This window comes from Dasypus novemcinctus, chromosome 5 (genome assembly GCF_030445035.2).
Source record: "Dasypus novemcinctus isolate mDasNov1 chromosome 5, mDasNov1.1.hap2, whole genome shotgun sequence".
Taxonomy (NCBI): domain Eukaryota; kingdom Metazoa; phylum Chordata; class Mammalia; order Cingulata; family Dasypodidae; genus Dasypus; species Dasypus novemcinctus.
In genome coordinates, this window is record NC_080677.1 from 34,997,307 (window position 1) to 35,019,792 (window position 22,486).

Here is a 22,486-nt window from a genome sequence, read left to right on the forward strand (position 1 = left end):
AGTTCCTTTTTCTTTCTGTTCCTCAGTCAGACTCATTTCAATTGTCTTGCCTTCGAGTTTGCTGATTCTTTCTTCGATCTGCTCCTATCTTCTGTTGAAACCCTCCTGGGAATTTTTCATTTCAATTATTGTGGTCTTCAACTCCTCTAGTTCTGTTTGGTATCTTTTAAAAACATATCTATTTGATGAGATTTTCTTATGGTTCATTCATTTTTTCCCCTGTTTTCCTTTAGTCTTTCCTCTGTATTTTCCCACATCTCCTTGAGCACATTGAAAACCAATTTGTTTTTTCATGTTTTTGTCTGATATGCCAACAGTCTGGTCTTCTTCACTGATGTTTTCTGGATTTTTATCTTTCTTGATGTTTTCTGTGTTTTTATCCTCTTTCTTTGGATGAGCCATCATTTCCTGTTTCTTTGTCTTATAATCTTTTTTTGCACACTGTATATTTTAATATTTTAAAATTTTTACTGTGTAATTTATTCCCTGACATGTGTGTTTTTTTGAGTTTGTAACCAGTTGGTGATATGATAGAGAGTTTCTTGACTGTCAGCCCTCCTATCAGGAAAGTCCATCCTAGCCAAATGCAAACAGCAGGGTCTTCTCTGTCTTTTCTGGGCCTGGGCTTGTGCTTGCCAGTGGCCTTAGGAGTTCCCCTGTTTACAGGAGTTTGAATGCCCCCTCTACTTCCCAGGAGACATACATTCTCCCCCTCCAGGGTGTTTCACTGCTGGACTTAAAGCAGGTGAGCTTTTGCCCTAGATAGTCTGCCTCAGTTGTTTCTGACACTGCATTCAATGTCTCCGAGTTGTTTTTGCCTGGAGGGCAAATTCTGGGAGGAGGAGCATATGGGCGGGGAGTTTCCCAAGTCAGACTTTACAATCTGGAACAGGGCCAGTGACCCATAAAAGGAGCACTAACCAGCTCCATACTGCAAAGCCGAGGGGATGAGGGAAGGTCAGGAACAGCACCAGCAGCTTCTTCCGTGACTCCTCAAAGCTGTGCTTTCTTGCCTTGCCCAGCCAATGCAGTCCTTCAACTTTCCTCTGCAGCTCTGAGGAAGTGTGCCATCTTTAAGTCTCCTCTGATGCCTTTCTCCAGAGCATGCTGAAACAACCGCCATCCTCAGAGCCAGGCCCCCAGCAATCCTAAGTAGCTACCCAAAAACTGTGATCAGGGATAGGCCTAAACCCACTCCATATCTTGGGTAAGTGGATTTTTATTTCCCTTTTTGGTACCAGCGAGCTCTGCCAGGAGCCAGACCCCACTGCTGCCTGCTGTGAGAGTGGGGGATGGGCAACAGCAACCACGGTCCTGAAAGGGCAATTTACTAGTGTTTACTATAATTTACCAGTTTCTTTCTCCTGCTCCTCTCTGGATGCTGTACAGTGTTCTACTGGACACGAGTTTCAAAAGTTATTCTGGTGGAGGGACTTATTCCTAGAGCTTCCTTCTCCACCATCCTCTCAAAATCCTTTATTTCAGCAATTGATTCTTATATGTAGAGTTCCCTTGTCAAGGCACTCCAAGAGAAAGAATGATGCATAGGAAATTTCTAGCACCCAGCTACATCCCAAACCTCTAACCCTTCCTATTTTGCATTTGGCAACAATGCTCTGTAATAATCGGTCTTCCTCATTAGATGGTGAATTCTCTGAGGAACTGTCAACTAATCTTTGTATTCCCAGTGCTTAGCACAATGACCAATACAAATTAGATGTTCAAAAAGTGTTAAGTAAATGCATGGGGTGAATGAATGAATGAATAAATGAATTTGGCCGTTCTTCAACTTACTTCATCAATCCACCCTCTGACCACACTTCCTCTGTTCCTGGCAGATGGACCCCCAAATATTCCCTACACCAACTTCCTGATCCACCTCTGCTTTAGCCCAGCTTGTCACCTCACCCAGTACATCCGCCATCCTAGCTCAATGTTCATATTCTATCAAGCCTTTTCCATTGGTTCTGCCCACACTGATTTCCATTTCCAAATACCAACTGTACAATTCAGCCCTTTCTTATTCTCTGATTTATTCTAAGAGTGCCAGAATTATGATCTTAACTGGATCATGTAAGATCTGGTCTCGACTTACATCTTCCAGAGGACAACATCAGTCAGGGTAAAGATTTCAAGTACAGGGTTTCCATCTAGCCCTGCTAACTTGATGTGAGGTGGAGTAAGTCACTTTCACTAGGCCTCAGTTTCCCCAACTCTGAAAGTAGAGGGAATCACCTGTTTCATGGGCATTAGAAGGACCAAAGTAAAAACAAGATGACATCTGTGAAAAATGTATGCACAATTTAAACCTCAGAGAAAGTAGGCTAGAGCTAGGGTCAGAGGAGAGCTTAATAAATGCTTACAGATTTACTTGATATTGATTCTGTTGCTGCTAGGCATTTCATTAATGAAGGTTACATTGTTCTTATTTTAACTCTAGTGGGATTCTTTTTTCAGTGGCAAGTAGGAATGAGATGATTAGATGATCTGTCTCTAAAATCTGTTCCTTCAAGGGTCAGCAGGTTGAACACATCCGAGAAATATTGCTACAGGGAACCTCTGGGAATAAAGTCTTGCACCTATTTGCTGTCATTGTTGTTTACCATCACTGTATTTTTAAAACTAACTCTTGTTTTGGGGGAATTTATAATCCAGCATAGAAGTCTTCCAGAACTTCATCCTTATCTGTCTTCTATTACTTGCTTATAATGTTATCTTAACTTGAACTTTGATAGTAATATAAGGTTAAATGGAAAGTTGGGCAGAAATTATCCCCACTTCATGTGTGAGCTCTCAGAAGATTAGTAAATTTTAATTAAGTGAAAGCCACTTAATCAGGATCCCAGAGCTCACACGGTGTGAAAACTCGACCTCTTTCCAGTTAGGTGATGTGAAGAGGCAGAGAGAGCAAGGCCAGGGCTGCAAGTACAATGCAGACTGCTTAATGTTTAGCTTTTAGGCATTTAGGTTTGGTGGAGTAAGAGTTTAAATTTTTGTTTAAAATGAAATTCCTGAGTTATCTTTCAAAGATTCCTATACCTTATTTCTATTTATTCCACTCCATATAACCAAGAGTTGGGTATTTGACGATGAATATTTAGCCTGTCTGTGCTACCAAATCAAACTTCGAGTCAACTTACTTGGTATATTGTTCTTAATAAGAGAAATCTCAAACTATACCAGATTAATGAAAAACTTTTACATCGTGAAAAATCAATTGCCACTTATTCAACTTTTTAATATTTTAAAAAATATTTCATATATATGGGTGTTGAGGTCAGAGCACAAAAAAACAAAAATTAGGGGAATTTCACATAAGTAGCATACCATTTATTTTAGTTTCATTAAAGGAAATTATATTTTGCAGCACCAATGACTTCATTGATTGAAGAAACATTAGAATTTCTTTTATACAGAAAATATTTTATATAATATTCCCTAAGCCACCTTATTCACCTTTTTTGTGTGAGCAGTTATAAAATGTCACATAAAAATGTTGTTCATAATTTTTAGTTTGATTTAAAATACCCATATGGATTGAGACCTATTTTCTTTGATTTACAAATTATATGTAAGAATCTGCTAACATTTATTTTAAGCTACAAATATGCAAATAAGTACTTGAAAGAGGGGAATTTTAATAACCTCTGTTTAAATTAATTAACCTGCCCCATGTTGTGTGAAAAGGTAATCATGCTACTTGGTATACTTCTGTTTATGACTCAAAACCCGAGAGTAGTGTCCTGAGCAGCTGTGTAGAGTTGTACTGTCTGATACAGCAGCCACATGGGGCTATGTAAATCAAGTAAAATTAAATATTCAACTCCTTATTGCACTAACCACATCTCACATGCTCAAAAGCCACATGCAGTTAGTGGCTTCTGTATTGGACAGAGCAGATAGACGGTATTTCATAGAAGTTTTACCAAACATCTAGCCCTTCTGCCAACAAGGTCAACAAGCACTCCACAAGGACAGGGATAGTTTAAAAATGTCCCCAAATAAGCATTGTCGTGCTCAATGCTTCCAAATACTTTCTTACACACACACACATACAGACAGAACTCTGAGTCTTGGTTATGATAAATTATTTTTCTCTGCCAGTGCTATAATACTGATGAAACAAACCCTGAATCTGCAACTTTGGGGGAGACTGTAATTTAATGAATAACTTGAAAATAATTCTCAGTACTGTGGTAACAGAGTTTGCATCGAGGACACACTTTTGAATGCATGGTACTTTATTTAAACACACACATATATACAAGGACGACAAGGAAGAACACTGCCAAGTTCGGTACAGGGGTACATGCCTTGGTAGGATGGGCAGACTCTAGTTTTACAGGATGATTTGGGTTGAAAAATAGGAAAACACTGGAGAGCAAGTTTCACTTCCCATCACCACATAGAAGGGTCTTCAAGCCTGGAAAACATAAGAAGCAAAGCATATAGGGAGGCTTTCCAGCCTCCTAGGAGGCTAGCAGAAGTGAGGCAATCTGTCCTGAAAGGGAAGGATGATCAGAAACCTCTGAGAAGGCTCCTGTTGCCATTAGAAATAGGGAGCTGTGTAGAAGATCAGAACATGAGACAGTGGCATAAAGTGCAAAGACCCAGCTGAGTAGCTTTCACTCATGTTAGTGGGAATCCCAGGCAAATCTCAGAGAGAGGGTTTGAAAGGCTCTGTATATATCAAAGAAGCTGAAGAACTCTGCAAAATCTTTAAAGAACAAAACTATAGAAATCACAGGACACTGTAACAGGAAAGTTATTGTCACTCAACTCTTTGAATGTGTTCCCTTCTTTTCCTCCAAGACTTTTTATGTAGCAAGATGCTATTTATTAAAACATAAAGAACCTTTGAAAATAAAATAGCATTCACAGACCATTTCAAGGTTGTCAAGTTTTGTCTCCTAACTGCACGACTGAGGCTGTCAATCATGTGCAATTAACTTTATTTCATGGACTAACCACATGATTTAGAGTCATAAAACAAAGACCAGCAAGGTTCTAAGTGGGTATGGATTGTCATTTCCTAACAGTGAGTAGATGTACCCTACCTAAACTTCTTACTGTGGCTAATATCGCATGCATGCCAATCAAACATGAAAAGACATTTATCCCTTAATATTAAAAAAAAAAAAAACCTGTATGAATTTTCTACCTGCTTTTCTTGCTCTTTGATCTCTGAGCATTTGCTGTTTAAGTCTGGGTTGGTACCTCCAGGGATGAGAGGACTGGGGTTTTATTTCCATACAAATCATAGTTTCCCTCAGGGAAAAACAATCTGACAGTTCTGTACTTGCCTCCCTCATGCTGGCAGACAAGAGAACTGAGGGAGGCTGGTGGGAAAGTAGATGGATCAGAGGGTACCAGTAGTTCTCTGGACCCTAAAGAAGTGTGACACTGAGCAAGTGTCTAGTGACCTCTTCTGGGAGGCTTGGTTTTGACATTGTAGAGCTGTGGACTTGTTTAAACCAGATAAACTACCACAGGAATGGGCAGCCTTCTTGGGGGTAGAAGGAGGAGGGCAGAAGAGCCAGACGTTATGAAAGCAGAAGGGGAGCAGTCCCCTTCCAGCAGCACTCCTTCTCAAGGAGGCACCTGAGAATCCCAGCATCTGACACATAAGGTATTGGAGGGCACCTCTTCCCAAGAGAGCTCCGTGCTCCAATAAAGACCCAAGGCAGGAGACATGCTCCTACAAAGATACCTTCATTCAAAATTCATTCATTGAGTGCAATGAATTGCTGGGTGACATCTACTGAGCTAAAATATAGTCAAAAAAGTAATCACAAACACCCTTCAATTTATCTATGGCTTTGTGTAAAGACAAGGAGACTGGAATAAAGTTCATTGGACATTTCCAAGACCCCAGACACTCAGCATGGAGTATAAGAACCCAAGATTATCCCAGCCAAAGTTGGATGACAGGTCATTTTAATTGAGATTTGGGGACTCACTCTAAGCTCCCACAGTTAGAAATGTCATACACAGTGATTTCTGCAGAAAAAGTTGCACAAATTTGAAAGTTTCAAAGGAGCACCAAATAATTTGGGTTTGAAAATATTACCCCACAGAAGTTTAGAATTCATAAATGAGTATGTGTAAAGAAAGGTCCTCCCCACTCCATTCTCCCATCCCATTTCTGGATGCCCAAGTCCCACCTAATCTCCAACTATTCCAAAGCTTCCCAGCATGCAGCTCTCTCTGATTTCCCTCCCATGGGCATGTTGGGCATCACATGTCTCTTCATACCTAGTTCTGGGAATGTTGTCTGTGCTCTCTCGCATCAAGAGGTCTGAAATCAGTGTCTCAGGGCTAGATCGTTTTCCGTATCTTTAAAAAAAAAAAAAAGGATTTCAAAAGAAATAGTCACAAAAAAACTTTAGAAAAGAGTTTCCCATTTGGGGTATTGAACCTAAAAATTACTTTTGGATGATCATCTGCTAACAAGTAATTTATTAGGTATATAAAACATACATTATCAGAAGCATTACCATAAACATGATTTTTAAATTGGATTACAGCTGTTAAAAATTTGCTTAAATATTTAATACTTTAATGTATATTTAATATTTATATTTATATTTAATACTTTAATGTAAGATACCTAGTAAATTCTTAACTTTTTGTATTATCACAAACAATGCATACATAGATATAATTTTTTAACTACTTGACAGGAAACAAAATTATACAGAGTATGATTTAAAATTTGCCCATAATTAGTTGGCTTTAGTTCTGGTGACACAGAGCAGGTTAAATCTTCACAAAGAGATGGTTTAGAAACTTCTCTAGAACGTTTTTTCAGAAATATCCCTAGAAAAGACATCAGCACACTGGTTTTCCTGACCCACTTGTGTCTGAATCTTTGCATCCATATTTGTAAAAATAAAATCATAACCCTGCTTAAATCAGAGTCTTTGGAAGTTCCAATGTGAAATATGTGTCACAATGCTTTGAAAGTGACAAAGCAATAAACAAATGCAAGTTATTGCTGTTGTAATGCACCCATTCTTCTAGCTAGTAGTAGGTTCTGGGTCCTATTTGGGATGCCAATAGCAAACGCCTCCCTGATGCTGTGATTTTAAACTGCTCTGTAAATAGAGAGTTCTCCTGGTCCATAGAAATGTTCTTGGTCTTTTTCCTTCTGTAGTAGGACATAGATAAGACAAGAAATGAATGCAAGTTTATGTTTATCTTCCCAGAGTAGTATATGCTACCTGCTCCAGGTGAGTGAGTCCTCTGGCTTCTCTCTTTCTCAGCAAAAAGTTTTGACATATCTGTACCAAACTGCATTTTTGAAGAGGTTATTTTTCTTTTCTCAAAAAATTATTAGAAATTATTGGTTACCAGCAGCTGTTTCTTCAGAGATGAAAAATTAGCCTTGGCATGGAATGATTAATAGGTAAAACAGCTGAACAAAACTGACAGAGGATATGCCCCAACTGCCTAACAAGCAACTTAAATCTAAAATTTTGGTAAAGATTTTCCTATTACTGTTCCTCTGCTAAGACTAAAGGGAAGCAAAACAATGTGCCCCCATTTGTGTCCCCACCCTATCCCCAACATCTGTAAAATTTCCTCCAAGAATTCTGGGGTAGTGGTATCAGACCCTAGACTGGACATATTCTGTCCTTCTTTGGTTTAATTAATCTTAAAACTCTTCATCAACCTGAACTCTTTAATGCACATTATGCTCCATGAGAGAAAGAAATGGAAAATATTTTCTACAACTTACCAGTAAGGAAACTAAATCTATAGTAACAGGATTTGCAGAGTCCAAAAACAAGTAGCATCCAGGACAGCACTGTTCATTATTCTTCTTCCCCTAATTCAGGATTATACTTATTCTCTACTATGCTTTAGCTTTCAAAGATTGAGTCTCTCGGGCAAAGTCTCAACCCTGAGTGCACATTATAATCGCCCGGGAAGCTTTAAAAAAAAAAAAAAAAAGAAGGCCAAGCTCTACCCCCCAGAAATTCTGATTTAACTAGTCAGGGATGGAGCCCAGATTTAGTATAGTTTGAAAGCTCCCCAGGTGATTCTAATGTGCAACCACGGTGGAGAACCACTAAGCTGGGGTGGGTTTCTCAACCTCGGCGCTATTTTGGGCTGGATAATTGTCTGTAGGGACTGTCCTGTGCATTGCAGGGTGTTTAGCAGCATCCTGCCCACTCCTCACTAGATACCAGTGGCAACCCCCTCCGGGTATGACAACTAAGTGTCTCCAGGCATTGCCAAATGTTCTGGGGGGGCAGGGTAAATCACGCCCAGTTGAGAACCCCAGTTGAGATTATATAAGCAAAATGTGGTCGATGTACACTTGAGGAAAAGATGCAGCTTTCAGAAGCAATGAACCAGAGGTACAGAGAACACCAAGAATGTGGGATAAACACAGCAAATGAGCAGAAACAGGAAGATGATGTTAGACTAACCTGTATGCTAAATGAAAACATATTTTCACAAAGTGACATTAATTTTAAAAGATACCACATCTCCAAGGACATGTCAAACACATTTGAGTGGGTGTCTGTGGTGAGGAGGCAATGAGAGTAGAAAATGGAGATGATTGGTACCGATTATAAGCCTCTGGTGTTTTCCAAGAAGGAATTTCTGTGGAAGATGGCACAAGTAAACCCACATCTCTGCTAAAGGAGGTGTAATTTGGAGTGTGTAACATTGTGAAAATAGAGAGTGAGAAATTTCTGAACACAGTCCCTCACCTTTTAGCCTGTACATAGAGCTACCAAATAATTTCTTGGAAGAAACAAAGGAAAGATATTGCCCTCTGCAATCTCAACAGGAAGCTCTGCCTCAAGAATGACTTGCTCCCATCTAACCTACATCCCTTCTTAAGAAACTCTCATCCCTTCTCAAGAATCTCACATCTATTTCCCCTTCTTTTTCCTTATCATAGATGTGGGAGGTAACACTGGTAATGGTGGTGACAAAATCCAAGGGAAGTCTATAGGATGGCTCCAATTCCATCACTACTAAACAAAGATTTCATGAAATGTCATTAGTTTCATGATGTGTGAAATGGAGATAATCATACTTACTTCAAATCTTTGAGGGAAAGACTAAATGAGATAATGCCCAGGAAAACATTTTGAAATGCTAATGCTTTGTGCAAGGAAAATGGTATTTATCTTTGCGAAAATAAGTTCTGCTGTATATTATGCTATAAATGAAATAAAGGTTTTCCTAGAAAAAAGTAACAGCTGTGATTTTTATTAAAAACTGTTATTATCCCACCCCTCTGCCCCAGGAGTCTGCTCTGTGTGATAGCATAAATGAGAATGAGAAGCAATGAATTTTCTGGAAGGATATAAAACATGCTTTTCCTAATTAAAATGATCAGGTTTCAAGGGATCACAAGTCAATACTATTCAATTCTGTTAATTTCATGTGTTTCTGATGCTCTGTAAATTGGGACTAAAGCTTTTCAGAATGTCACATCCCTTTTCAATGAAACGGTCCAAAGAAACTTTATTTTAAAGCTATAATTTTGCCCCATTTGGAGGTTTTCCAACTATCCCCTGACTTGTAAACAGCAAAAATATGGTTTCAAAAAATGCTTTATAAAACATAATTTAAAAAGTTAAATAGCATTAATGCTTCTAAAGAGCTCATCCTTTGTAGCTTATTACAGTCATTTGATTTTAGTCATTAAAGTAAGATGAAATGATTTAGAAGAGGAATCAATTTTGAAAACAAATGTTAAATATTCTATATTATTTGAAAAATAGTTTGGATTTATTTTTTTTCCTTAATATTCAATGTTGAGAAAGAAAATGCAGCACTTCGTTTGGACTTTCTGGGGGTTCAGAGTAAAGCATCAAGTGAACACTTTCTTTTCAGAAGTCAACTGCTGTAAACTCTGCATGAAAAAGTCTCTGCATTTTAGATTAACTGTTTTCTTGCTAATTTCTCAAAATTGGGGCTTGAATTTTCAAGTAAGGGGCTGAGACTGCAAAAAACACTGTACAGAAGAAAAGAAAATAGCTCTATTTTCTTCTTCTAAATATGGTCTTTCAATTTGCCCTGGGCAGGTTGGAAAATGTGGCAGTGTCTTTAGCAACCCATGTGTTTCCTCAGGGTTTTATTTTGTTTTTCTAGATCTCCCCCCCTCCCCTTTCCTCCAGCACTCCTGCTCCCTTTCACAGGGCGCTGTCCAGTCCAGGTTTCTAAACAGACCCGTGAACTGCTCTAAGAACAAAATTGGCAAGGGGACGACTGGTGAAAGGGGATGGCCAGCCGCACAGTCTGGGGAACCTCATCTGGGAATCAGGCTTTTGTAACTGTAGTTGCAGACTGTAGATGCAGTGCCCAGAGCCCTGCACGCACAGTGAGTGAATGCTCGGTAAGAGTCTGATACGATCCTGGCCCTAGGATACAGCGAGGAAAAAGAAACGGTCCCTTTTCCCTGAGTTCCCCAGGGACTCCGGCTGTGCAGGCGGGATGCGCCCGGAGTCGGGTCTCGTCGAGTTCACCCACCTCTGCCTAGTGATAAGGTTGATGTAGTGCCGCAGCGCCGAGTAATATCTGGCCATGTCCTCCGCCCGGGCGTCCTCACCAGGGTTGTCGGGCTTGGAGGGGTACGCCTCGGCCAGCGCGCCCAGGCACACCAGCAGGGACAGGGCGAGGGTCAGTCCGGACAGCCCCAGTCTCTTGCTACCCAGCATCTGCGGACACACAAGGCTGAGCGGAAGGGGCTTCGCAGGTCACACTCGCGCGCCTCCCTCCTCTGCTTCCCCCATGTCCCTCCGACTGCTACCACTCGTGCCCCCCAATCCGCGCCCTCGACCTCGTCCAGCAGCGGGACCCCGAGCTAGGGGAGCTCCGCCCCGCCGTCTCAGGGCACTACCTGCCCGGCCCGGCCCCTCTGCTCCTCCGGAAAACTCCGCGCAACTTCGTGGCAAGTCACTAGGGCAGAGTCGAGCGGCTAAAGGCCGAGAGTGGGGACCCTGGCGCCAATTTAGATGCTTTTAGACAAAATTAAAAGTTCCTCCCCTTGAGGTGAAGAATTATTACTTTCCTACGCTCTTCTCCAAACCCAAGTCGGAGGAGAAACTGTCACTTTTGGTCACTCCGGCTGCAAGAGGAACTTCGACGGTGGTGGCTGAGTTTACCTTGGGTGGCAGTTTTGCGGGGGTGGGGGGTGCGGAGGGTGGGGGGAGAGGGATGAGGGTGATGGAGGGAGAGGGAGAGTTGCTCCCTGGCACAGCCATCTCAGTTCCGAACAGGATGCTCCCCGCAGGACCCCGTGTGCCCGGGATTCCTCCTGCAGGGGCGTCGCCTGGGGTACCTCCCTCCCGCGCACCGCTCTCTGGGATTTCAAGCTGTGACCCCCGGAAACGCCTCCAGCTACCCTGGGATGAGGGTCCGGTGTTCGCCCTTCATTTCCGCGAAAAGATTACTCCAAACGACCACCCAGCCCGGAGGGCCGGAGAGAAGAGAGAGAGGACAATAAGAGGGGACACGAAGAGCAAGTGGAGTTTAGCTGCCAAGAAGGGCTGGGGCGTGTCGGGGCGCAGGGGTCGCAAAGCGGCTAGGGTGCAGGAAGCGACCTCTCCCAGGGTTCTAGGGCTCCGGCAAGGGTGAGAGAGCCCCCGGGGCAAGTGCGTGGGCGCCCCCTACGCTCCCGCCCCAGGTCAGGCGGGCAGTGGACACTCACGGTGGCTGGCGGGCAGGTGGTCCGGCTTAGACTGGGCGGCGAGCGCTCTGCTGTGGGCGCGCCTCTCCGAGGGGTGCGCACCGGCGGATCGGGTGTCGACAGCGGGTCGCAACAGGGCTTTTATGGCGCACCCTCGCCGCAGCAGGAGGGGCCTCGGGCAATTACGCTCCGGCGACTCCCATCCCGCCGCTTCCCGCCTCCGACGCGCGGGGGAGGGGGCTGGAGCAGGAGCCTCAGGAGCTTTGTCCTGACGAGCCCCAACCCTCCCGCCGCAGACCCTGCCCGGGAAAGAGCGGGACGAGGAACCTACCAGCGAGCGCGCACTCCTAGGGCGCCCGGGAAAGCTAAAGCCCATGTCCCACCTGCCCGCGAAGCCCCGAACCCCGCTTTCCTTCATGCCCGTCTAGTCCGGCTGAGATCTCTGGCCCCTAGGTCCTCTTTGTCGCCGTCCCAGAGACCACTAACCCGTTGGGACGGGGGTAACTCAAATCCTCTACTTGGATGGAGCGCCTTCTGCACCCGCGCGGCAGCGGCTCCCGGCACAACTCTGCGCTTTCGCAAGGAAGCAGCAAGTTGGCGCACAGATTTTCCTGCACTCAACGCAAGTCGGTGGCAGTTGCCAGAAGTTCCGTGCGAGGGGGGCCCCCAAACACCGCCCCCCCGAAGGGCTGAGAATCGGCTTCCGTGGCTTCGGCCTCTTTCCCCAGCGTGTTTTTCTAGGACACCAGTCCTCCCCTAGTAGTCGCCCAAACTCGGAGAGCGTGGCTGGACCCCAATCCGAAAGGGTGTAGACTCTAGAGACCCAAAACTCTCCAGAGGGGGAATACTTCCTTGATTTCCTGGAAAAGAGCCATGTTTTGAGTGTCTGGAGACCCCTTAAAGCTCAATCACTTGAAAATTTTTGAGCGAAAGTGGCCGATAGTTAAATGAACAGCAATTTCTCCTTTATTTGCTAGCGAATGGACAGTCCTAATTATGTTCAGTTAACGTCGAGTGAAAATGTGTGATCTGACTAAAATGGAAACAAGTAAAAAACGACCAACGTTAATTTGCACATTGTGTTATACCTGCTAAATGAATATGAAAAACACAGAACCTATTCTTAAAGGATCAGGGTTTTATGTAGCCGACTGTGGTATTACAGTTCCCTGAATGAATACTGCTAGAAGGTCAAATGTTATAAACTAAAATGGCACGTTAGGAGATTAAAACGTTAAGTTACAAGTTATTTTAATGCTAAAATAACAAGGGATTCTGTTATACTGTCACTTGTTTCTGTACTGTTTCAATAGCATTGAATTAAATGTCATTTTCTATGCAGCAAGTAATCCTAACATGCACACAACCAGCTTATAAATTTTAAAAACCCATATTGCTTTCCCTCAGGTGACAGCTCCCCTTTCCATATTACACAGGACATGACACAAATATCATGACTCTTAGCAGAGTTCAGGGGGCACTCATGGGAAAGAACCTTTGGTAAAAGGTCAAAATACCTTCTAATGTAGGGATCTTAATAAGGGGAAAGGCACAGACCACTTTTCAATAAAATAATCTTATTTTTAGATCGTACCACAGATTTGCATCACTTAAGCCTCGACCTAGAAGGAGTCATTGAATTTGGGAGAAATTACTTCTGAGGAGGCACGTCACTCTTCAGTGGGAAGATATAGGGAAATTTGGTTAATTTAGCTTATAATGATGTCCCTGGCATCCAAGAATAAGGAATTATTTCCAGGATTCAGCAATTGGAGACTAAAAAGCAGAGTGGTGTACCCTCTCCTCCGCTTTCTCTCTAGTCAAAAGTGCATCCCTTTGACCTGGCTCTGAACACTCCATTTCTTCTCTCTCAGGACCTTGCTCATCTATTGTCTCCTCTTTTTTCAAATAGTTTACTATGCTCTCCCTCAACTTATAAATCTGAATTTGTACCATTAAAGAATCAAAACAAAACCAAGACCCAGAAAAACATATGCAAAAACAACCATTGCTCAACCCAGCATCTCCTAGCTGCTGAGCCTTTTCTCTCCTCTATGTCAAAGCCTATTTATTTATAATAATTTCCTTAAGGTATGAGTGAGATCCAATAAGCTGCAAATTTGGTAAGTTTTCTTACACATATGTAAATATATATACAATATCTGGGGAGATATCACCACAATCAAGATAACATATCCATCACCTCCAAAAATTTCAGGTTTCCACCTGAGTAGTTGTGCTTCCCCCACCCTTTCCACCTCTCATTCCCCTCCTCCTCCCAGGAACCACTGATCTGCTTTCTATTTTTATAGATTCCTTAGCATGTTCTTGAATTGTATATAAATATAATCCTGTAGTATATGACCTTTTGCCTTTTTTCATGCAGTATCTCTATTGTTGGATTCACCCATGTTGTTGAATGTATCAATACTTCATTCCTCTTTATTGCTGGGTAGTATTCATTGTTTGGATAAACCTCAATTTCTTTCCTTAACCATTTAAGACTTTGGGTTGTATCCAGTTTGGGCTATTACAAATAAAGCTGCTATAAGCATTAGTTTACAAGTCTGTGTATGGACATAATACTTAGGAGATGAATGACTGAGTCATACAATAGAAGAATGTTGTCCCACAATCACAAGTTCACTGATGACCTGTTTTACTTTTTATAAGTCTTTTTTTCTCTTAGTGTTTTATTTTGGATAGTTTCTATTGCTATGTCTTCAAGTTCACTAATCTTTTCTTCTGCAATGTCTAATTGTTGATCCTAATCAGTGTGGTTTGCAACTCAGACAATGTAGTTTTTATCTCCATAAGCTCGATTTGTATCTTTTTATATATTTTACATCTCTACTTAACATGTCTCTACTTTTTTTCTAGCTTCTACTCATTCTATCAGCTAAGTCATTTCTGGATTCCTTTTGATTGATTACTGTTTCTCCTTATTATGGCTTGTCTGTTTAATAATTTTTACAGGATACAGACTTTGTGACTTTTACCTTGGTATTTGTTATATATTTTATATTCTTATAAATATTCTTGATCGTTGTTCTAGGGCACAGTTAAAACTGTGGAAACTGTTTGATCCATTTGAATCTTGCATTTAGATTTTGTTAGTCCTGCCAGGACTGGAGCTGGCTTTAATCTGGAGTTCATTTTCCCACATTACTGAGGCAAGACTCTTCCTCTTACTTTAACTGATATCATCTGAGTTGTGAAGTTTTCCACTTTGGCTGTTGCTGGCCCTCTGTGGGCACCGAGCACTGTTTCCTCTCATCTTTTCCTATAGTTCTTTCCCTGGTCTTGAGTAGTTTTGACACACATAAAATCTGATCAATTGGTAACTGAATAGTAGAGGGGAGACCCTCTGCAGGTCTCCAGAGTTCTGCTTCTGCGCAGCTGCCGCCTGCCCATTACTAACCTGAAAACTCTGGGTGACTGGTTTCCCCAGGCTCTATCTTGGAGCCACCAAGCTTTATTTTGGATCCTCCCTCCTATACCACAGCCTGGATAATTTCTTCAGGCAGTAAGCTGAAACCATTGTAGGGCTCCCTTGGTTTGTTTTCCATTTCTAAGAGAGAACTGTCCTTTGTTACCCAAGGTCCAGAGTCTTGAGTGCTATCATTTCCTATATTTTGTCCAGGTTTTTAGTTATTTTAGATAGGAGGATAAATCTGGTTCCTGTTTCTTCATCTTGATAAGGAGTAGAAGTCTTATAATAAAACTTTTTGAAAAAAAAGATGTTTCTTTTTAAAGGATGTTTGCTCTTCTCTTTTTTTTTTTTTTTTGGTCAGAAAACAACTCTAACCTAGGCTGTCTGAATCAAGCTACTGAACATATTATCAGGAAGACCTGCTAATAATATTGGCCCTATGAACCTTTACCAATTATCTGATTTCTCTTGATCATTACCTTCTGCCGTCATCTTTGTTTCAACACCTTTATCTCTGTTTTAGTTTCTCAGTTGTTATGACAAATACCACACAATGGGTCGATTTTACAATGGGATTTTCTTGTCTCATGGTTTCAGAGGCTGGAAGGCTTGTTTCTTTCTGGAGTCAGTAGCATTCCAACTGGCTAGCAGTTCTTGGATTCTTTGGCTTTCCCATCACATGGCGGTGTCCTCACGTTTCTCTTCCTGGTTCTATTGACTTCCACCATTTTGTCTCTCCATGTGGCTTTCTAGTCATAAAACCTCCAATAATTGGAAATTCTTCATTCTATGTCATAAAAAGACCAAAATATTTTCAAGATCCTTAAATTATTGCCCCACAATTATTGCCTTAAAATATTGCCCTACATATTTGGACCCTCCCTACCTCACAGCCTTTCCTCACATTATTTTCTCCTCACTCTCTATCTTCCTGTCCGTTGACCTCCTTTCTGCTTCTTAAATAGGTCAATCTCATTTCTCCTTGGGTCTTCATTGCACTATATCCTCTTGCTGAAATGTTCTTTCTCCCAACTCTTTACCTGGTCAGCATCTACACATTCTTCTGATTTAACATGAAGTGTCACTTCTTCATGAGGAAATGCTGGGTTAGGCCCCCTAGGTTAGATTAGATCTCCATTGTAGGTTCTTACAGGACCCTGAACTTCTCGTTAATAACACTTACCTACAGCTGAATTTCAGTGTACTATATAATTTTTGCATTGCTTTTTGTTCACTATCTGTAAGTGCCATAAGAGCAGGAACAATCTATCTTTTATTTTATTTTCTTTTGCATCCCTAGTGAAATTCCTAGCACTTGGTAGATCCCCAATAAATATTTGTTGGTCAGAATAAATATTTTTATGCAACTGAGATTTATAACTAACTTTTATTTATTTATTTATTTATTTTAAAGATTTCTTTATTTATTTCTCTCCCCTTCCCCCCACCCCCCACTCCAGTTGTCTGTTCTCTGTGTCTATTTGCTGCGTGTTCTTCTTTGTCCACTTCTGTTGTTGTCAGCGGCTCGGGAATCTGTGTTTCTTTTTGTTGCATCATCTTGTTGTGCCAGCTCTCCGTGTGTGCGGCACTATTCCTGGGCAGGCTGCACTTTCTTTTGCGCTGGCCGGCTCTCCTCACAGGGTGCACTCCTTGTGCATGGGGCTTCCCTATGCAGGGGGCACCCCTGCATGGCAGGGCACTTCTTGCGTGCATCAGCACTGCACATGGGCCAGCTCCACATGGGTCAAGGAGGCCCGGAGTTTGAACCGCGGACCTCCCAAGTGGTAGATGGATGCCCTAACCACTGGGCCAAGACCGCTTTCCTACAACTAACTTTTAGAATGATCTGTTTAATTTAGGACAGGGATTGCATACAACAGCCTGCAGGTCACAGACACACACATATCCCACCACCAATACCACAAACACCCAATCTTCCCCTCCCTGCTTGTTTTTGTAAATAAAGTTTTATTAAAACACAGTTACTCCTCTCATTTTGCATATTGTCTACAGCTATTTACCTGCTGGAATGGCAGAGTTAAGTAGCTGTGACAGAGACTATATGGCCTACAAAGCAAAAAATATTCACTATCTGATGCTTTATAGAAAGTTTGTAGATCTCTGATTTAGAATCACAGCTAAGTAGACATAAACAATTTGAGTGTCTTTAATGTTCCAGACTACTTCCTGCCCAAAGGTTCTTGTACATGCTCTTTTCTCCCCCTTCCCTTGACCCTTTGCCTAGCAAACTCCCACTAATCCTGGATTTTCACTTCACATGTCGTTTCTCCATGATCCTTCAATCTATAGTAGGGTCCTCTCAATCCCACCCCATTGTATAGTCTCATAGCACCCTGAACGTTTCCTCCCAAGTTCCCTTCACAGTTGCAATTGTGTATTTATATATATAGTCACAGGTGTTATTATTTGTTTGATGTTTATCATGTTTCATAAAATAGTGTCATGAAAGCAAGGATTTATGTTTTATTCACCTTTATATTCCCAATATTTAGAATAATGATCAGCTCTTAGTAGGTGCTCAATAGAAATTTTTTTAAGTAAAATGAGATTTGGAATGTTATTATACATATAATGTATGACTAAAGTTTGCTAGGGTCTTATAGGGCCAACAGATAACACCCCAGATGGAGACTGACTGATAGGAGTCAGAAAGATGGAGATCAAAATACCAGGTTATCACTAGTAAACACTAGATTACAGAAAATGCCTTAGCTGTGTATCCACCAAGGATGTGCTAACACTCTATTCAAGAATGTAACAAACTTGCCCACTCAATCAGAAACTATTGAAAACTTTGGGTTAGTGTTCTGCTGGATAAAATGCTTTGCTAATGCTTTGCTATATATATATATATATATATATATATGTATATAGATTGATAATGATGAATTAACTCAAGCATAAGGCAGCAATACACAGACATATTTATTTGTTTTATTAAACTTCTGTTAATAATTGGGAGAATATAAAATAAGCAAAGGATTGTCTACAAACAGGGGTCCAAATGCTGCATCATAATCCCTTACAATATACATACATAAAGATATAAGCTCACCAAACTGGCAGACACACCAACTTACCCGGTCCATGTCCAGCCAGAGTCCCGATTGGATGCAATATAAATACATATATGCATATCTAGTTTAATAAGTCTGTACTGACAATTAGAGTGAGAAACAAGAATAACATGGTCAGTCAAGAGGTTAAATCAATGTTGATCAGAGTCATAAAATGACAGAAAAAGAGAGCAGTCTTACATACAAACTCACCAGCATCTAGCTCACGGCTGGGAGGCCCCAAATCACCAGCCCATATCAGGGTCTTGATTGAAAACAACACCCGTTTAGAGTACCCTCTCCCAGGGTGGGACTTCGACAACCTAGCCAAGGACTGTCCTTTTTGTTGCACTCATAACCAATGAACTCGATACTATAGATGCCAACTTATGTGTACTGCATTAATTCCCCAAAAAAGCGACCAGCCTCCTCAGAAAGGAACACAACACTCCCTGGGCAGTACATTCCAAGGTTTATGCCAGTGGCCAGCCTTCCCAGGGAGGAACACAATACTCCCTGAATGTACCCTATCTATTCTTATTTGTTACAAAACATTCCCCAGTATGCCCACTGTTCTAGTTCTCATCACTCCCCCTGAAATATGATAAGTGCTGACCAGTAAGGCATTGGTGTGCTGATTAACAAAGCTTCCTGCATAATGTGTCACTTTTAGGTTTGAACGATACTCACTAAATTTTTTCCCAATACAACTAGTCACCACCTTTCTGGGCAAGGAATAAAGTTTTCTCCATTTGCTTTTTGGAAACAGATCAACTCTAGTCTTCTGTCAACTTTTACTTCTAGAAAGCCTAGTAAAATGGTTTTGCATGCTTTGTTTCATTTTTAAAATTAAATTTTAATGGATTCTTTTCACGCATGTGTATTCTAACACTATGCTTACCACTTATTTTGTGTATCAACATTTTCTTTCAGGTGCTTGCCTTCAAAGAACTTAAAAGAATAACACTCAATAAATTTAGTAAGTAGTAATAAAATTAATACACTACTCTTCTTTAACACCTTTTTTTCATGGATCACAGAAAGTCTTGCAAATAACAATACATCAAGTTTGCAGCATCCTCTTAAGCTGGGAATTCTGTCAGTGGAATAGAAAAGCTAAAAAGGAATGAAGGAAACTGGGTAGAGAAACAGCACAATTGGTTTTGGTCTTAGAACCTAAGAGGAGGATAAGAACATAAAATTCCCATTTTATAATAATCTAGAAAACAATATATATCCATTTTATCAAAGTCAAGAAAAATTTAAGAAGGATAAAGGATGACAGTCCTATAGTTTAGTTTTAATTTTTGAAACAATCTGAGTTATTTGCTCTTAAAGATTTTATAGGATTTACATTCATTTTATGTTTTTCAAATTAATTAAAAAATTTGGTAATGTATACACCTACTTCAAAAGAAGAAATGATATAAAAAAAAGAATAATTTAAAAAGTCTTGTTCCCATCCCCTGCCAACATTTGCCCTATTTCCTGCACACATAATTTTTATTAATTTCTTGTTAATCTGTCCAGACTTCATGCAAATAAAATCAGAGATGAATATATGTTCTTATCGTTCTCTTTTTATTATAAACAAAAGGAACATAGGATACCTGCTGTTCTGTACCTCGATTTTATTATTTAATATTATCTTGAAGATCTTTCTGTATTAGAACTGAGAAGGTCCTCCAATCTTTTTTCTTTTAACAGTTAGAAGCTTTTCCATTTTGAAGGTAGATTTATTTGGAAGGTAGACTTAATAAGATTTCTTGAGGGATTAGATGTGAGATGTGACAGAAAGATGCTAAGGATGGCTCCAGCTTTTGTGGCCTGAGAAACTGAAAGGAAGGAGTTGCCTCTACCTGTAACAGGGGTAAGTGCAGATGGAGTAAACCTGGGGGTTGGAATTGACAGTCCAGATGAAGATATGTTTAGATTCTGATGTCTATTAGATCCAAGAGATGTTAGTTGTATGTATGAATTTGGAGTTTAAGAGTGAGATCTAGTCTTGAAACACACATTCCACGTTGTCTCCCTATCTGTGTTTAGATGAGATCACCAAGGGACTGAGTAAAGAAAGACAAGAAGCAGCCTCCAGAAAGAAGGGTTTTTGTTATTCTTACTTATCTTCATGCAATTTATTACATTTTGGAGACAGGAAATTTTTTGTTCCTCTATGTTCTTTTCCAGCTTCGCTGTGAAATTGGAACAGGGTTTATTGACAACTCTACTTCTATTGCTATGTATTTTCAGCAGTTTCTGGAAGTACATGTAAAAGAGAACTGAGGCATTTATGAAGATTATTTAGAATAAAACTACTCTGAAATTTATCGGAAACATTCAGGTAATTGCAGGAAAATATGCATATATTTTAAATTTGAAAGTATTCTAATAGCTTCAATTCTCTCCTCCACTTTGCATGTGCAGGCACAAACAAGATTCTGAAATAACATCCATAGTGCTGAGTTGAGTCTGGCTTTGTGTTTTTCAGTTACAGATTTTTATTATTAGCTCAAGTCCAATGCTAGTCACACCAACCCAAACAATGGTAGAATGTTGATTTTACTGGAAATAGTGCCTTAAATGTGATTGCAGATCACATCAAAGGCAGACTTTTTAGGAAGATATTGCCTTCCTTTTTTTTTTTTTTTTTGTCTGTATTTACTTATTTATCCCCACTCTCCCCCTACCCCCCTGCTTGCAGCTTGCTTGTTGTCTGCTCTCTGTGCCCATTTGCTGCATGCTCTTCTGTGTTTTTGCTTGTCTCCCTTTCTGTTGTGTCACCTTGTTAATTGGCTCTCCATAGAGCCGGTGGGCAAGCCTGCCTTCACAAGGAGGCTCTGGGATGCCAACCCAGGACCTCCCATATGGTAGACAGGAGCCCAAGTGATTGAGCCTCAGCCGCTTCCCTATTGCCTTCCTTTTGTAGAGATGACTACAATGTTTCCTAGAGCAGCCCGCCCCTCCAGTGCTAGCCTACTGAGGAGTCTTATCATCATTTCTGATAGAAATGAGTTCAAAGAACATTCAATGTCTAGTACTATTGTGGATCTTGTGCACTGAATATCCCTCAAGACCCCTGCCAAAGTTCTTCCTGCCTCCCGGGACTTGAGAGGCTGGGAAACTGCAATCTATTTCACAGCCTCCCTTGCAGCTCGGGTTCAGAGGTGAATTCGATCAGATCCACTTGCTGGAGACATGATTCAAAAATAAGTATAACACTAACCAGATGTCCAATTTTCCCAATGTATATTATTAAACATTAAAAATTTTAAAAGATCCCCTGAGTTATGAAAGGACTAAGTCAGGTAAGTTAGAGGAAAGAGGCTGTGGGCATCTCATATTTGCCTCAGATCTCCTTTGTATGTGCCCCCACTGAGGCAGAGGCAGTGTGGTTCTGGAGCAGACTCCCTGGTGGAAGATTCCAGATTCTGCTGCTTCCTGACTGAGACCACTCTTGGCAGCCTGATTCTTTGGCAACGTTTTTGAACTTTATGTAATCATACACTATGCACACTTCTGTATGTACTGTATTTACCTTCTTTTGCTCAATATTATCCGCGTAAAATTCACCATGTTCTTATGTGTAACAATGGTCTGTTCAATCTCATTGCTGTATAGTATTCCAATGTATGAATATGCCATGATTTCTTTCCTTTTTTTCTATTTTTGCTAGATACTTGAGTTGTTTTTAGTAGTAAGCTATTACAAATGTTGTTACTATGAATATTATTGTAATATTGCCCTGTGACTATATGGATACATTATATGTACCTAGGAGTGGAATTTCTGGATCATAGGTTATGCATAGGTTCATATAATATCAACAATTTTTCCAAAGTGGTTAGACAAATTCACATTTGCTAGCAGAACACAAGAGTTCTAATTGATCTACAACTTTGCAAATACTCAGTATTGTCATTCTTGGCCAATCTGATGGATGCATAATGATTTTTTTAAACAAATCAATTTTATTGGTACATATTAATAAAGCATGAATCCATCCAAAGTGTATAATCAGTCATATTCAGTGTAATCACATATTTGTGCATTCATCACTTCAGTCATTCTTAGAGCACTTTCATTATTCCAATAATAATAAAAAACAAACAAAACTCATCACCTCTCAATCTCTTTGTTTCCCCTGCCATACATAAATGCTGTTCTTTTTCTTTCTCTCTAGTATATTTGTATTTATATTTTGCAGAAACAGTCTTATATATGCAATATCACAAATATTTATGTTTTACATGAGATTTTACTGTCATATACAGTACCATGTTATAGTTTTTAGCTTTCCTTTTAGTAATATACATGATT

General features: G+C 40.6%; 1 protein-coding gene across 1 annotated transcript; it reads right to left on the bottom strand.

The window, feature by feature from the left end:
- Nucleotides 1-4,229: 4,229 nt before the first annotated feature.
- On the bottom strand, nucleotides 4,230-11,784 carry NPY (neuropeptide Y). The gene is made up of 4 exons (XM_004447551.5): nucleotides 11,681-11,784; nucleotides 10,501-10,688; nucleotides 6,256-6,336; nucleotides 4,230-4,423 (listed from the first exon to the last, which is right to left on the bottom strand). The coding sequence occupies exons 2-4, from the start codon at nucleotides 10,686-10,688 to the stop codon at nucleotides 4,399-4,401; spliced, it is 294 nt and encodes a 97-aa protein (XP_004447608.1). The 5' UTR covers nucleotides 11,681-11,784; the 3' UTR covers nucleotides 4,230-4,398.
- Nucleotides 11,785-22,486: the final 10,702 nt, after the last annotated feature.

Coding starts and splice junctions, on each gene's coding strand:
- NPY (XM_004447551.5), bottom strand. CDS start 10,688: ATGCTGGGTAGCAAGAGACTGGGGCTGTCCGGACTGACCCTCGCCCTG. Junction 6,337..10,500: donor AACCTTATCACTAGGCAGAG/GTGGGTGAACTC, acceptor TTTTTTTTAAAG/ATACGGAAAACGATCTAGCC. Junction 4,424..6,255: donor GACAACATTCCCAGAACTAG/GTATGAAGAGAC, acceptor TATGTTTTCCAG/GCTTGAAGACCCTTCTATGT.